The 17,081-nt window shown below is 34.7% G+C and overlaps 1 protein-coding gene across 1 annotated transcript in view; it reads right to left on the reverse strand.

Moving 5' to 3' along the window:
- Positions 1 to 17,081, reverse strand: part of LOC142344113 (uncharacterized) — a 68,491-nt gene that overhangs the window by 14,111 nt on the left and 37,299 nt on the right. Inside the window, exon 3 of the mRNA XM_075395612.1 lies at positions 15,837 to 15,902. Coding sequence (XP_075251727.1) covers positions 15,837 to 15,902 — 66 coding nt within the window. The remainder of the gene's footprint in view (positions 1 to 15,836; positions 15,903 to 17,081) is intronic.

A 17,081-nucleotide genomic window follows, 5' to 3' on the forward strand; every position in this document is an offset into this window, starting at 1 on the left:
AAAAAGTACGTTACAGGAAAGCAAACTACTTTCGTTTATTTCTTGAAGCTCTATTAAACATTGCTAAACAAAACAATAGTGCTTGATTGTTTAGAATTCTGACAAAGTGCGCTTCAAAGAAGTAAATTTTATATCCACCCTACTATAATTCTCGCTTAATCCTTAAGAAAAAAGCATTGGAAAGTTTGGTAAAAACCAAATGAAAGTTGAGTAATTTTTTTACTTCCTTGAACAATTACCCTTTGATTCATTAATTAAAGAGCATTTATCAATTACTGAGGAAGAAAGGCAAACTAATAGATGGTGAGGTATCGTCCAGCGGTTTTTAAAATAACGCAACAGGTATGAGTGGTGATACTGTTTTGACTAAAAAAGTTGATGAAGTATCGAAAGTAGTATCCGGATTACAAGACACGAACAAAAAACAGGAACAAAAAACTATTGATCTCGAAAAAAACAGGTTGCAATAAATGAGAGACTGAGAGCCCAGGAACGTTACACAAGCAGGGATTGTGTAATAATCTGCAATCCACCCTTTGACTCCAGAGACAGTCGAAACGTGTTGCAAAACATATTAAGTTTTTTTGAAAATTTTTTAATATAAAGCTGGATGAAAACAGAATTAAAGCATGTCATATATGGCCTGGCACAGCAGCTAATGGATGCCTAGAGTAGGTGATCTGCAAGTTTGTCTACTTTGACGAAAAAGATAGAGTTTCTGGTGCAAAAAGGAAGCTTATGAAAATCAAGAGTCCAATAATAAATCTTAATATATACATTAATGAAAAACTGCCCAAATATGAAACGGAATAAACAGTGAGGCGAAGAAAATGGGAATGATTGCCTCAACAAAAACCCGTATAGTGTCGGTTATGGTTAAGAATCTGCAAAACGAAACACCATTTAGAGCAGTAAATCACGTGGACGAACTGAATAACATCCAAAATCCTGTCTTACGGGAGAGTGGACGCAACAAGCGAAAATTTATGAAGGAAATAGAAGTGCTCTCAATTGAAAAGCGCCAAGAGAAGTTTTCTCCTGATAACAAGAGACAAATGAAAAAATAAACTCCATAGCTTGCTATTGTCACTAGCGGAAAGTGAAAATTTTTGTTCTGATTTAATTTTTCTTCGCAGTAAATTTTATATTAACCCCACACAGTAGCAGTACTAAATTGATGAGCGCATCAGCTAGAATGTTCCTTTTCATTCATTTTGCTCGCAATATTGCATCAAGATGGCACGGTAGTAAGTTTAAGGAACATGATTTCTTTCATTTTAGACTTCTCTCATCGTCCTATTACTCATTGTCCTAGCAAGTTCTCATTGTCCTTTTAGCTCGCGATATCCGCAGCTGAATGGGAAGATGAGAAAAGATAAAATTTTAGGTTTATACCTCTCGCTTTACAAAGAAAAATTAAACCCCTTCCTGTTTCCAGTATACGCGGCAAAGAGACAAAGTAGATAACAATTTTTAAATGTTCTTTTTAGTGACCACATATGTCATGCGATATTTGCAGGAAAAGATGCCCTCGAAGAATGGCAGTCTTAGTTTTTTATTTAAAAGAATTTTTTAGAATTAAAAAGTTATCCCCAACTTAGGTTAGATAAAAATTAGGCTAGATGAAAATTTTCAATTTTTTAGTTTTTCTATTGTGAAGGCCTGCGATATCCGCGGTCATTCATATTCACATTCATACATGCATATTAATTTTCTTCTTCTTCCCATTTTTTTCGTTTTTTCTATCTTTTGTCCAGATTTTTACATTTTAGATTCTATCAGATTAGACCAAAATGCATATGAAACCCTGATACAAAATTAAAAATCGGTAATGTGTTCAAAGAAAAAAATTCAAAATGACTGCAAATAAAACAAACAAAATAATCTTGCAAAACATCAGATCGATCTACAAAAATTTGAACCAGTTTGAAGTGTTGATGAAACTACAGGAGAATCAGCCTTTGGCAATATGTTTGACAGAAACGTGCCTCAAGGATCAGTCTAACACAAAGTGAATTAACCTTGATGGCTACCAGGAGATTGCTACAAGCAACCGCAATACCTCTAGAGGATGAGGGGGCGGAATCTTTGTAAGGATGAATTGACAACAAACAATTATTGAACACGTAGCTGTACCAGTATTCAAATTTTACCTGTGAAAATTAACACAAAAAATGGCAAAAGTTTTTATTAAGTGATGTATATCGAACCGAATACAAGTATGAAATATCGGAAACTTGACAAAAGTTTTTGAAGAACTGACTCGGGAAGAGTTGCACATTGTCTGTGGAGATTTTAACATTGGCCATAGTAGCAAAACATCAAGCTTACAAAATTAAATCAATTTTAGTTCTTACAACTTAGGCAGCATGTCAAACGTTGGGTATACCAGAGACACAGCAAAGTCAAGAACTAATATTGACGCAGATTACAGCTCGAGGAAAATAGAAATTGAAATCATCAAGTTTGCAGTAACTGATCACTATACTGTCCAAATCGTGTTTTCTGATTACGCTGAAAAGACTGTACCACAGAAAAACAAAATTTACAGAGATTGGGCCGTTCTTGAAAACAACTTAACTTTAGAGAAAATGGTTTTTAAATTAAGAGACAAATTAGGCAGACTTATGTCGCAATTTTATGCTTTGAATTGTGATCTCGCTTTTGAAAAATTCCAAGAAGCTATCATTGAGGTTGACAATTATATTCCATTGAAAAAATCAAAACCTTCTCAGCAACCAAATTGGATTGACAACAGTATCAAGAATTTTGCAACAAAAAAAACAGCTTATTCCAACTTTTTTGAGACACAAAAATAAAAAAACCAAGGAGAAGTTCAATAAAATCAGGAATAAGCTGCGAAAGAAAATAAGAGAAAACAAAAGAATCTATAATCAGAAATTGTTGCACAAAAACGGAAAAAACAATTCCAGCAGCTTTTTTGATACAATGAAAACATTGAGTGGAAATACACGAAAAGAACAAGAAGAGTTGTCTGAGAAACAGATTGAAACTTATATTATTTACTTCACAACTATCGGAAAAATTTTCGAATAAACTAATTGACCCTGGACAAAAAATGGAAGACAAAAAAGAACTCTAAACAGCATGTTTTTGACCTCAACAAATGAAGCCGAAATATTACTAGTCATTAAAAACTGAAAAATATATAGCACTGATTGTGACAAGCTCAATAACTTTATACTTAAAAAAATAGAATATGTTATAGTTCCTGCATTGACGTTTTTAGTCAATAAGTGTTTCGAAAAAGGAACCTTTCCAAAATTTTTGAAAAAAGCAGTAGTAATTCCAATACATAAGTGCGAGAATTCTTACGAACCAGAGAACTACAGGCCAATTAGCTTATTATCAACGATTGGAAAAATCCTAGAGAAAATACTCTGTGATCGATTGACCACATTGCTCGAGAAATACGATTTGCTTAATAAAAATCAATTTGGCTTCCGAAAAAAAAGAGGGACTACTGATGCATTAGTTAAATTCCTCGAGGGAATCCAAGAAGACTGGGAAAATGGATTCAAAGAAGTGAAGGCTGCCATCATAGATCTGAAGAGAGCATTTGATACAATTGAACAAAGTTTGCTGGAAAAGCTAGAAAACATAGGAATGAGAGGAATCGTACAAAAATTACTGAAATCCTATCTGAGTGACAGACAGCAATGCGTCAAATCGGTTCAGTTTAGGTCGGAATTCTTAACAATAGAATATGGAGTGCCGCAGGGTTCCGTGCTAGGACCACTGCTCTTTCTAGTTTATATAAATGATATGCTGGAGTTCTGCGGTGACTCAACTGCAATTTTGATTGCTGATGACGCTGTTTTGAAGCAAAATGCGTATTCAAGAAAATTTTGAGTCAATCGAATCTGTAGCCGACTTTTCTTATGCGAAACAAACTGACACTCAAATCAGAAATAAACCCACCTTTTGAATTTCAAAGCAACCAGAAAATCTTCTCAACAAAAGATAATATTGCAGAACAATGCGAGCAGTCCAAAAACGTCTTTAAAATACTTATTTTTTGAGTGCATATTGATGAAAAACTTAGTTTTAATCGGCATATCCTCGAAATATGTACGACACTATCCAATTTTTCTGGTCTGTTTTATAAGTTGAGATCAATTTTAACAACTGCTCAGCTTCTTGTAACATATAAAGTTTACGTACAACCAATACTAAATTATGATGTTTTAGTCTACGGAAAAAGTAGCAAGACAAGACTTCAATCTCTAGAAGCAAAAATAAAACAAATTGCCAAAATCATCTTCAAAAAAGGATTCAACACTGCAAATTCGAGAAAAGTATAAAATGCATTCGATCAAAGATTTGCACATTTTTGAACTGTTAAAAAAGTTAACAGAGATACTTAGATCGGAATCCGAAATAGTCAAATTTCTTATAACAAATAAAGAAATAGAGTCAGTTGAGTCAAGAAGAACATCATCCCGCCAGTTAAAAAGTGCAAACGCGGTTAGTGGACTTAGCCCTAAGCGACTAGGAGTAAGAATAAGAAAATTGTTCAACTTTATATTAAAATTTAAACCCAATTTCATCTCAGAAGTACAAATCTCAGAAGTACACAAGAGATAATTACATTAGCAATAACCAACAAATAGTTTCGTTAATATATTAAGCCCATCATTTCAAATCCTTTGCATCTTAAGCATCTGACAATCTGTCTTTAAAGTTTCTTAGTACTGCTACTGGCATCACTTGACGAGGACCATCGGACCTTTTGACGTAAGTGGCGGTTCTGTGCGGCCTGGTTTGTACAGCAATGCGAACTTACTTGAAAACAATTTATTATTATTATTATTATTATTATTATTATTATTATTATTATTTGTCCTGATTATTTGGATACAGGATAGAAATAAGAGCAGGACAATTTTTCAATTTTAGCCAATTATTTGCTCAGGAACGTCTTGAAAAAGCATTTCAAATACTATGAAAGTATAAAACTATCACGTAGAAGTTAAAATATCTCCACGCAAACCTGTGGAAGAAGGGTAAAAATAGGTAAAACAAACAGGTATTTCTGAGGAAAATGAATACAGGTTACAAGTATCAAATTCAACTATATATATTGAAATAAATTGAGTCCAACTTCTTAAAAATCAGCAGCATTTACAAGTTAAATAGAACAAATTGTCAATACGATTCAACAACAAACTATTCATGTAACGAACTGTCAAACAATTTTGACAAGACTTCAATCTCTAGAAGCAAAAATAAAACAAATTGCCAAAATCATCTTCAAAAAAGGATTCAACACTGCAAATTCGAGAAAAGTATAAAATGCATTCGATCAAAGATTTGCACATTTTTGAACTGTTAAAAAAGTTAACAGAGATACTTAGATCGGAATCCGAAATAGTCAAATTTCTTATAACAAATAAAGAAATAGAGTCAGTTGAGTCAAGAAGAACATCATCCCGCCAGTTAAAAAGTGCAAACGCGGTTAGTGGACTTAGCCCTAAGCGACTAGGAGTAAGAATAAGAAAATTGTTCAACTTTATATTAAAATTTAAACCCAATTTCATCTCAGAAGTACAAATCTCAGAAGTACACAAGAGATAATTACATTAGCAATAACCAACAAATAGTTTCGTTAATATATTAAGCCCATCATTTCAAATCCTTTGCATCTTAAGCATCTGACAATCTGTCTTTAAAGTTTCTTAGTACTGCTACTGGCATCACTTGACGAGGACCATCGGACCTTTTGACGTAAGTGGCGGTTCTGTGCGGCCTGGTTTGTACAGCAATGCGAACTTACTTGAAAACAATTTATTATTATTATTATTATTATTATTATTATTATTATTATTATTTGTCCTGATTATTTGGATACAGGATAGAAATAAGAGCAGGACAATTTTTCAATTTTAGCCAATTATTTGCTCAGGAACGTCTTGAAAAAGCATTTCAAATACTATGAAAGTATAAAACTATCACGTAGAAGTTAAAATATCTCCACGCAAACCTGTGGAAGAAGGGTAAAAATAGGTAAAACAAACAGGTATTTCTGAGGAAAATGAATACAGGTTACAAGTATCAAATTCAACTATATATATTGAAATAAATTGAGTCCAACTTCTTAAAAATCAGCAGCATTTACAAGTTAAATAGAACAAATTGTCAATACGATTCAACAACAAACTATTCATGTAACGAACTGTCAAACAATTTTGAGAAACGACTGCATCAAAGTTGTTTAACGCGGATTTACTATCGATTCAAAACTTCAAGTTTTCGACACTGTGTGCCTTTTGCAGACACTTGAAAAAACCAGCTTTGGTATCAAAACAGTAAAATAATTTCTACTTATAAAGCTTTAGTTATAACATTTTAGTTATAACGTATTTTCATGCTTCCCCTTGATAATCTTAAAGGAGTCGAAACCATTAAAGAAAACTATGGATTCATTTTTCAACTCTCCTTGTGTTCATTTATTCGTTCCGCCATTATCTTTTAATTTTAAACATGTAACATAAATGCACTGAAGCAATTCCTTTCGTCTTAGTTATCTCAATTATTTTGATTGTGATCAAAGCATACAATCTAACCACGAGGTTGTTCAATTGCTTGCGAAGTGGTTGCCGAGAGCTTTAAAGCCATATTTATTGTTATAAAGGGAAAAACAAGCTTACAAAAATGACGAGCAAATGTTTAAAAAGCGGCCCAAAAGTTTCAAAAATAAGAAAAGCTTTAATATAAATGCTTCTTATTTTAGAGCACTAATGCATTGGTTCGTAGGCTTTAGCCATAAGTCATTTGAAAGTTATCAACCTAGTTACCTTAGCTCGGAAAAAAACAAACACTATCAATAGTAAAGACAGTAACCTCAAATTCATTGAGGCTTTTGAAAACAAATAGCGTACAAATATTTAAGACTCAAGTACAATTTATAACCAACCGAACAATCTATATATACAATTAGAAAGCATACCAACACATCAGTGACAACTCTTTGGTACAAAGTGGCAAATGTGACAAAAATTTACCATAACTCCAAATTTCGCAAAACATTTCAAGATAACATACAAGAAGGTTGGAACATAACCGACTCAACGTCGGAAGAATTGCTCTCGAACGACTAGTGGGAGCTCTAATCAATTGCAGCCTGCTTCAGTGGTGGGGGGAGCCTAAATGGGACTAAGAAGTTCAATAGCGGGCTTCAAATAACCACATTAGAGGTTAAGATATAACAATAATAAGATTTAAAGTTTAAAATACCAAAAGTTTCGGCGCACTTTTCATTTAACTTTAGTATGAAAAGTGCGCCAAAACTGGCGCCAATTGAGTTCAGCTGCTTGAAATTGTGATTGAGAGAGAATTTTAGATCACGCGAAACGCAAAAATTCAAGGGCGTAAAAGTCACTCGAAAAGTCAAAACCGTCAAGCAAAACACACACTTGTACAATAATTGCTATGAACTTCGTTCAAGAGCAATTAAACAGATGATGCACATTACTGGAAAGCATGCGAGATTTGTCATTTTTTCGACTGATACAATATACAAAACACGACATCTGGGATCTTTGAAAAAGCTAGTTATTTTGAGAAATGAGAAATATATTTTCACTGCAAAGGATATTGAATTATTAACGTGACAAATGGCTGATTTATATCAAAATGTTAGAACAGGAACAGAATTGAAGAACATCATATCCAGACAAAAGTAATGTAAATAAATTTTCAACAAAAATTGTTCTTCATTACTAAAACAAATACTTTAAAATGAGACCTTATAGCAGATAAAATTTGGCCCACTGCGGAGCAGATAATCCCAGTCAGTAATAAAAAGTCTCTAAAGTATAATAAAAACAATTGCATTTAACGTTTCTTAACTGATTTGCGCAATTACCAGTAGAAATCTATATATTTTGAGATTGACTTCCAGATGCATTCGCAAGAAATGCGAAGAAACCAGACAAATAGGACGAGGAAACAAATAAAAAACCGCACGTATAATAAAAACACAGCAATTTTTGCACCCCAAATTTTGTTTTTTTTTTCGATCTTTACTGCATCGATGCGACTAAAATTTAATTGAACAGGCTCAAAACTTGACTTCATATTGATTTCAAAAACATACCCGCCAGTTTTTCGGAAAATAGTCGCCACTGATTCCCATAACCTCGATTACGATTGACAATACAGCGGAAATGAAAAAAAAATTGATGCACCTAAAAATTAAAGTGCGAACTATTTCATTCCACTGTTAGACATACTACTGCTTCTTGTTGACAGGGCTACAAGGGCTAGAATCAACACAAATAAGCACTAAAGATGGTAACTAAAATTTATAAGAACGAGGTATCGGACATCTAAAATTGGGCTTTACAAGTTCATTCCGTATCTATTCTTGATTTCGTTTTTATTATGCCCTCCATTTCATATTGCATTGCTAAGCAACTGCTGTTTAAAAACACTTTGAGCAGAATGAGAGAAAGAAACTAGTCTAGAGAAGTCAAAAAATGATTCTACGCAAAGTTTCGAAAAAGCACAAAATGAGGTAACGCGAAGCAAAGTTTTATTCGACAAAGTAAAAAAAAACATAGCAGGGCCAGCCCTGATTTGAAAAGAATGGAAGCAACTGAAGACAATAATATCAGCCACTTTAAACAAACAGCTCCGATGACAAAACAAAAGATACCAAGACGTCCACAAAATAGAAAAAAAATTCAATTTCACTTTAGAAAATAGTGTTATAATAGTCATTATTCCCAACATCGTCAACCTCAAAAGACACAATGGGAGTTTTGACAGAAAACGCCAACTTTGTCGAAAACCAGTGCAACATACAGTGTCGAAAACCAGTGCACAAAAAAAATAAAAGAGCAACGACAACTTGCAAAAATTTTCTACAATTCCACTATTTATCAATAGAAAGGAAAAGTCAACTTCAATAAACAATTAGGGGAACAGGGAACAAAAACCTTTAACAATTAAAAGTTCAAAAAGAGTCGATAAGACAGGGTATCGTAGCCCATTAAAAATTAGCTATAAACTTAAACCATTAAATAAAACCATATATACCTATTTGGAGAACAAATAAGACCTACCATTAATGAGACAAATCGAAAGGACAAAAAAAATAACAAAAAGTGTCAATAAAAAATCCTGAAATAAATTTCGAAAACAACTTCTATCAAAGTCGTTAAAACCGGCAGCTCTGAATTAAAAAAAACTAGATAAACTCGAAATATGCCTATTAGAAAAACCAATGATAACAACGATTTACGAAATTGAGTAATAAAACCACGAAAAACTACAAAAAGGACAAAGTTAGAAACATAGCCGGCAGATTGCCCGAAAATAGCGATAGACGCTTGTGGCCTACCAAGACATTTTTATGAGACACATTTGCTCTACAAAGAAAAAGACCTAATGGGGCTTTTTCAAAATTGATATTTGATATTAAAACTCAAGACTCTATTACTCAGGAATTAGGGCATATAATTTGGCACTACTTAGATGCACACTATTGACCTTTAATAGGTAAATTTACATAAAATTTAAAGTTCCATAAGAGAGTTCAGAAGTCATTTTTTTAGTGAGGTAAGTCACGCAATTGACCTAACAATAGAAATGACGTCGTGAGCACAAATTTTAACAGCAAAGCAGTAGAAGTCACTGAGGCCATTGAAAAAGACAATTCCAAGAAGTCAGGATAAGACAAAACAAAATTCTGTTAGCGATAAAATTAGGAGCGCAATATAAGCCGCCTGGAATTGCTGACGCGGCTATTAAAAAGGATTTTGAAAGCAAGGTGTGTCAAAGTAGTGAAAACAGTTTAATATAAAAAACCTATAAATGATCAAAAAATTAGGCCTCTGAGAGAACCTCTCAGAGTTGTCCATAATCAGACTAAACGACAGAACAAAAACAAAAGATGGAAAAATCCAAAAAATCGTTAATATTCTCCCAAAAAATTAATGCCAATGTCGTAAAAACCATTAACTTCGACTCAAATTAATAAATTCATTTAAACTACATAAAAGGGCAAAATTAAAAACATAACCGGCAGATGGCCGGAAAATAGCCGCAATAGACGCTTGTGGCCTACCAAGAACTGAAACAACAAAAGAAATAAGATTGACAGATCGAATACCATTTCTTTAATAGACGATTAGACTTTGTGGGTTAGATTCGGACTGTCATTTTTATGAGACACATTTGCTCTTTAAGGAAAAACCCTAATGGAGCTTATTCAAAATTAAAATTCGATATTAAAACTCAAGACTCTATTACTCAGTAATAAGGGCATATATATAAGTTTGGCACTACTTAGATGCACACTATTGAACTTAAATTAGTTAAATGTTCATAAAATTTAAAGTTCCAAAAGCGAGTCCAGAAGTCATTTTTTGAGTGATGTAAGCCAAGCAATCGACCTAAAAGCATAAATGACGTCAAGAAAACAAATTTTAACTGCTAAGCAGTAGAAGTCACTGAAAAAGTCAATTCCAAGAAGTCAGGGAAAGACAAAACAAAAATCTGCTAGACGATAAAAAAAAATTAGGAGCGCAATAATAGCCGCCTGGAATTGCTGACGCGGCTATCGAAAAGGATTTTGAAAGCAAGGTGTGAAAACTGTTTGACATAAAAAACCTTTAAAATGATTTAAAAAATAGGCCTCTGAGACAAGCTCTCAGAGATGTCCATAATCAGACTAAATAACAGAACAAAAAACTGAAAAGATGAAAAAAAAATTGCAAAAATTTTCTCGAAAAAAATCAATACCAATGTCGTTAAAACCATTAACTTCGACTCAAATTAATAAATTCATTTAAACATGCCTAAATAGAGCCATTGAGACCTATCATTAATGAGACTAAATGAAAAAAATAACAAAAAGAACTACAAAACAGGTAAAATCTTTTGTTTCATGAAAAAAATAGCGTAAAAGTTTTCGAAAACCATTAGTTGCTTTTTGAGAGTTGAAACAAGTGCAACTACGATCTATTAGAATATACGTATTGCCTTGTAAAAGTGAACACAAAACAGCAAAAGAAGTCAAATTGCCACATATGAAAAAAAATCGCTCTCAAAAGCCGCAAATCTGTTTAAACACCATTCTCTTACCTCGCTTTAAAAAGCACTGTGAAAAAAAGTCAAGCCTTTTTCACCACTCAATTTCCGCTCCCCTTACTACTCCAGCGCGACAAAAATCACTACTCTAATTTGATTTCCCATTGACAAAAAAATAGGTCAAAAAGTCTGAACAGGTCTTAAAAAAAGACAGCACACCAATGCAATTCAAATTCTTTGAATTGGAAAAATAATACGAGCGCAATAATAGCCGGCTGAGACGATGAAGGCGGCTATTAATTAAATATTTGAGCATATCTTTAAAGATTACGATGCTCAAATAATTTCATATTCCAAGAACTAAAAAAATTGCAAAAAAACGAATCAACTAACGACAGACGGGGATAATTTAATTCAGAAGGGGCGTAGCTTACAAATGTTTTCTGGAGGCAAAAAATTTACCCATTGGAGTTCCAACCCGGACCTCAGAGTTGGCAGCTTGATATATTTACCACTCAGCTACAAAAGCTTTGCCTTCCTTTGGCTCACAATTGCTTTAACCGACTAACCTTATTTGAGAACGGCGGTAACTTGATTGCTCAAAAAAGAATTAAAAAGTGAAAACGTTATTGAAGTCACAGAGTATTCTAGAACTAAAGCGCAAAAGCGTCAAGCGGAAATTGCATTTGAAAAAAGACGCACACGTTTACATTAATTCCTTCAAGCTTCGTTCGAGAGTCATTAAATTGACGATTGAGTAGATGCGCTTGCACATAAACATATTTTTGTATTTTTTCACTGTTAAAAAACGAACTAAATTTGAAAAAAAGATAACCTCAATGTTGAACAAATAAACTTAAAAACTTTTTCGAAATATGACTTTTGTATTTTTAAATCTCCAGGTTGTAAAGAGAAATCTTGAAAGCACGACTGTCACCCTTTCGCCAGTGTCCAGTCAAATTTGCCTCTAAGCCAATCAATGACTACATACACAACTTTTCCACAAGTTTCCAAAGCTCTATGTGTTACTCTCACAATGTTCTCAATATTTTTTAGGTTCACAATGAATTGACCAGTTATGACAGTTCTGGTTTTATTCATTTCGTTTCTCAAAATCAAAATGAGAAAGGGATACATTTGATCAAACAGGCAAAATAACGGGCGGTACCTTTTTAAATAATTTTTTTTTCTAGATTAAGAATTGAAATCACAGTGTTATAACGACAGTGTTAGATGGATAACATAAATTTTGTTCTTAAATGGCCTCAAAAAGACGCTAGTTATCTGGAATTGTGCAATTAGATACCAGTTTAATAACATAGCTGGCCCATTGCCAGAAAATATCCAACATAGCTATGTAGGGATCTTTTCTGTTTGTGCCCCCCCACAGCTTAATGGGTGCATATTATTTGCAACGCCCATACTGATTTACTGTGTAATGACACGGGCTCTGTAACACAGGTGTGCATAACGTACTTGGGGCGCACAAACGGGAACGATTCCTCTGTAGATATAGAGTCTTAAGCTAATTTTCCTTCAAAACAGACAAAAAAAAAGAATTTTCCCTTCTTTTATTAATTGCTGAGAAGTAATATTTTGTTTAGGTATCGTTATAAATTCCTCTTGATTCAATTAGCTGCTCTCAAATAACCAAATACTGACACACGCTCACTTGACCGTATCACCTTGTCTTAAAGTAAAGAACAGCGATTTTGAGAGTAAGGAAAGTCATTTCTGAGTGAGTCACGTGTGACCAAAAACTTGAACATAGCCGTCTAACTTGAACATAAAGGTCAAATTGCTCAAAAACAATTGGCGGCGGTTGGCGTTGGTGGTTGCCAGTTGGAGAGGGATGCTCTGATTATGCCTGCTCGGAGTGTGAGTCTCGGGGGGATCAAAAACCTTTCCGTATCGTCAAAACAGTTTCCGATTTTCGTGATACGCATACTTAAAGACTAGTGAGGCGTAAGGCTCCTAGAAAACTGCTCCGCCACTTAAGGGCCTCCGTGTTTTACCTGTTTATCCCGTTTTTGAGGTCGAAAAGTTGAAAGGATTAGACAAAATATCAGTCAAGTGAAAAATTGCACAAACAGACAGCAGGATTAATAATTGCGAGAAATTTTGTTTGACAGCAGTCAACCATGCGACCGAACAAAAACACTAGCTCCACGAATAGCGATAAAACGTCACACGCTCACTGCAGTCGAAATTGCATGAATGAACAAAAATCAGATTTGAAGTGATAGCAACGTCATACGGTCCTAGCAAAGATCTTGGAATAAACATAAACGACTACTGTCGGACGAATTGCTCTTGAACGGCAAGTGAGAGCGCAGATCTATTACAGTCTGCTCCAGTCGGGTGGGAGGTTCTAAAATCAAATTCACTACGGGGGCTTCAAATGGCTTCATTAGAGGTTATTATATACAACCACACATATAAAACATAGCCAGCAAATTGCCGGAAAGTAACCGCAGACGCACATTGGGATTGAAACAAAGAAAATAGATAGAAATTGACAGAATTTTTCTAAGTGTCATTTTTTTTATTTGGTGTCCAAATTCTGCATATTCGGTTAGATTCAAAAATTACACATAATTCAGCTTTTAAACAACGCTATTAAGTATAATACTAATGCCAGCTAGCAATCGCTCTATTGAACTTTGATAACCTAATGCACTATGACTTAATGACCGAGCTCTATATGCTTATCCTGTTTCTTTCGATCTTTTGATTTTGCTCTTTTTACTTTGACGGTATTCGCTACATTGCGTAATTCAATGCGTGAAAGAAATTAAAATCCATTGAGTTGAAACAGTGTTTGAAGTAAGACAGAAGTCAAGCGTGAAAATCGTGACTTAAGTAAAACGAAAAACGTGATCAAAAGGTAAAGCGAATTAAGAAAAAGGAGAGCGTCTAAATAATAGCCACTGAGAGGCTGACGGCGGCTATTTATTACGAATTACAGCAATTTCGTTGCATTTTTCATTTTACTTTTAGTAGTGAACTGTCGCCGCTTGAATTCAGCTGCTCACACTTGTGAATGAGATATACTTAGATCACGCAAATTGAAAATGGCAAGGGCGTAAAATTTACTGGAAATGTCAAAACGGTCAAGCAAAAATTTTTCAAAAATTGCTTCAAACTTCGTCTGAGATCAAACAAAAAATTAATGTTATTTCATAAAAAATGAAGTTTTGAATGAATGAGGTGGGTCAAAGTTTTTTAGGAGCCGCACTTTAGACCATGAAATTGTCTGCTGGCAGTTTCCGTGAATTGAATACTTAAGCCGAGTTCAGTAAACAGTACCGCTCTAAAAGACCTTAATGCCCTCAGGACGTTACCTTCCTGTCCCGCTTTTGAGTCAAAAGGGTCAGAAAAAATGGTCAAGTGAACAATTGCATTAACACTACAGTACTAATATAATTGCTACAAATTACGTTTGAGAGCAATTAACAAGTCGCTGAATGTTGTACAGAAAAGGCCAACGGAATGAATCTGTTCAGAAACCATTTCCTGACTATAGTGAAGTCACATACTTTGGTTTTTTGTGTGACTGGAATACCATCTGGGCAATCCCTTAAAAGAGATCTGAGTAAAAACTTGTCCCGAACATAGTGTATTCAGAGAATCTGACAACACAGTTATCTCTATCCAATCAACAGTTCAGATTTGAAAAGGAAGTATACAGAGCTTGGAAAACTACCAAAAATCAATTGAATTTCAGAAGAAACTCGTGAAGTTGATCATATTAAACTGACATACAGTGCGTATTGAAGCTCAATTCTTGAGCGGTAAATTACTTTTTATTGTGTCTTGTGTCTGTAAATCGTCTTAGTGATTGTAGTTTAATTAACTTTGACTTGCTGAAAAGAGAATTAACTTTGATATTCTCAAATTTTCTTTCCGAGGAACAAAGTTTCTAAGTAAGAGAAACTTCGTGCAAATCATAAAGTCAGTTTCTCTTAATGACTTAAAAGAAACCGAGCCTAGGTTCAACATTGTTGTTTTTGAAACCAATTGAGAGATAGAATTGAGTTACAAAATCAAAGATTCAGAACTTCAGTTACGAAACCTGGGTTTAAGGCTGTTTCCGTTTCTTAAAGGTACGACAATTTGCACAGCAAAACAGACTTGACAATTTGCAGAGCAATACCAATTTTTAGGTCTACAACTTTTTGGTTCGGGATTTCCCCGATTTGTTTTAATGAAAACTCGACAAAATTTGATTGTTTTAACTTGGGAATTATTTTGTATTCTGAGCAAAGCAACTTGTTAAACAGCAAGGCTGAACGTTAGTTATTGGGACTAATTGAGTATCACGTAATCTACAGTATAGCGGATAAAACCGTTTAGAAAAATTAATTGCAAAAACGTAATATCCGGACAGATTTGAAACCGCTGATACGACTGGGCTGTTTAAAGCTTTCCTTGTTATTGATAGGAGAGCAGCCGTTAAAAGCAACTTCACCAATACTTCACTTCGAGTAGCAAAAACCAAGAGAAGCACAAGAATAGCCTCGTTCAGCTAAGCGAAGCTATTAATAAAAACGTGTAATTAATAAAAATGACAAAATCAAACAAAATGGAGCTATCGCCCAAAAGACTGTTTGGCAAGACTGTTTCTCCAGAAATAGCGCGACTCTTTCCACATTAGAGCAGGTCAGCTATGCTTTTTCCTGCAACCCAAAACAGATATCAGCGAAACAGCTTAATCCATACCAACGGTGGTTTCTTGCTGGTTTTATTAGCTAGGGTTGATGCATATCAATACTTACTCAGCGTTCTCCAATTCTACTAGTGGTTGGCTTTCAATTGCAGTGGACTTTGGTGGAATTGACAGTCTAAACACAACAGAACCCAGTAATTATGTCATATCTAAGAGTACAAGGCATGAAAATAGAATTAAGTTAGGACAATTTTTCCCATGCCAAAATACAAGAAGTTCATTCCATAAATCAACCAATATTGCTAAGCTTCAGAGTGACAATTAAACACAATTATAGAAAATTTTGTGCGTAATCTTATCAAATTCTTAAGCGTATAGCGGACGTTCTTGAGAGTGGACGTTTAACTCCTAATTTTGAAGTAAAAGAAAAACTACCTCAGTGTCCATTAGACGCATTATAAGGAAATTATCTCCTCTAATAATTTAGCGAAGTTAAAACTCCGGAGGTTGAAAAAGATTGAGACTTAAATCCATCGTAAACATGTCCGCCGTTCTCTTCGACAGGAAAAAAATTACCGAATACCGTCGGGCGAATTGCTCGGAAACGACTGACCATGCACTGGCTCAGGTAATAGACAGCTTAAGCTTCAGGAAGCTAGCCTGTCTGGGTTGGGTGTGCTATCGGTGTGATAATTCTTAAGTATATTTTGCCGCCTAAATGTTGTAAGCTTGATTTCTTCGACAAGTTTGGATCATAATCATCGAAAACAAGCTAAACAGAGGCGCATGTGGCGAAACAAAAGAAATGATTGAATAAAGAAATTGAAACAAGGATCCTATTTTTGAAACAAAACCCAAGGAATTGAAGAAGAAAGACGACAACGGCAACTCCCCCGACCGGGACCAGACGGCCAGAAGGCTCGTACAAATTGTAAAACGAGCTCTTCTCTTGAATCTAGGATCTGCGAAGTTGACTTGGGACGTCTTCTCTACCATTGTTATCGAAACAGAGTCTTGTCAATGCGAGACCTTTAACACACGATAGAAGTGACATCAAGGACCAGGACCCGTTGACACCCAACCACTTTCTGATCGATAGAGCGTTTCCCAATGTCCCAGCGTGTGTTTTCAAAGAGACTCCCACAATCCAGACGAAGACGTGGACCCAAGTGCGACAACGACTCAGTGCAATCTGGAAGACTTCTAAAAGAGTATATTCCAACCTTGAACACCAGGAAGAAGTGGACAAAGCAAATTGGAAGTGAAAGACGTCGTTTGGGTTTGGGAAGAATGGATTCCAAGAGGAAGTTGGCCCCTGGGAAGCGTGACAAGGACGTTCACTGGCCCCGACAAA

Source organism: Convolutriloba macropyga, chromosome 8 (assembly GCF_964194025.1).
Source record: "Convolutriloba macropyga chromosome 8, txConMacr16.3, whole genome shotgun sequence".
Classification (NCBI taxonomy): domain Eukaryota; kingdom Metazoa; phylum Xenacoelomorpha; order Acoela; family Convolutidae; genus Convolutriloba; species Convolutriloba macropyga.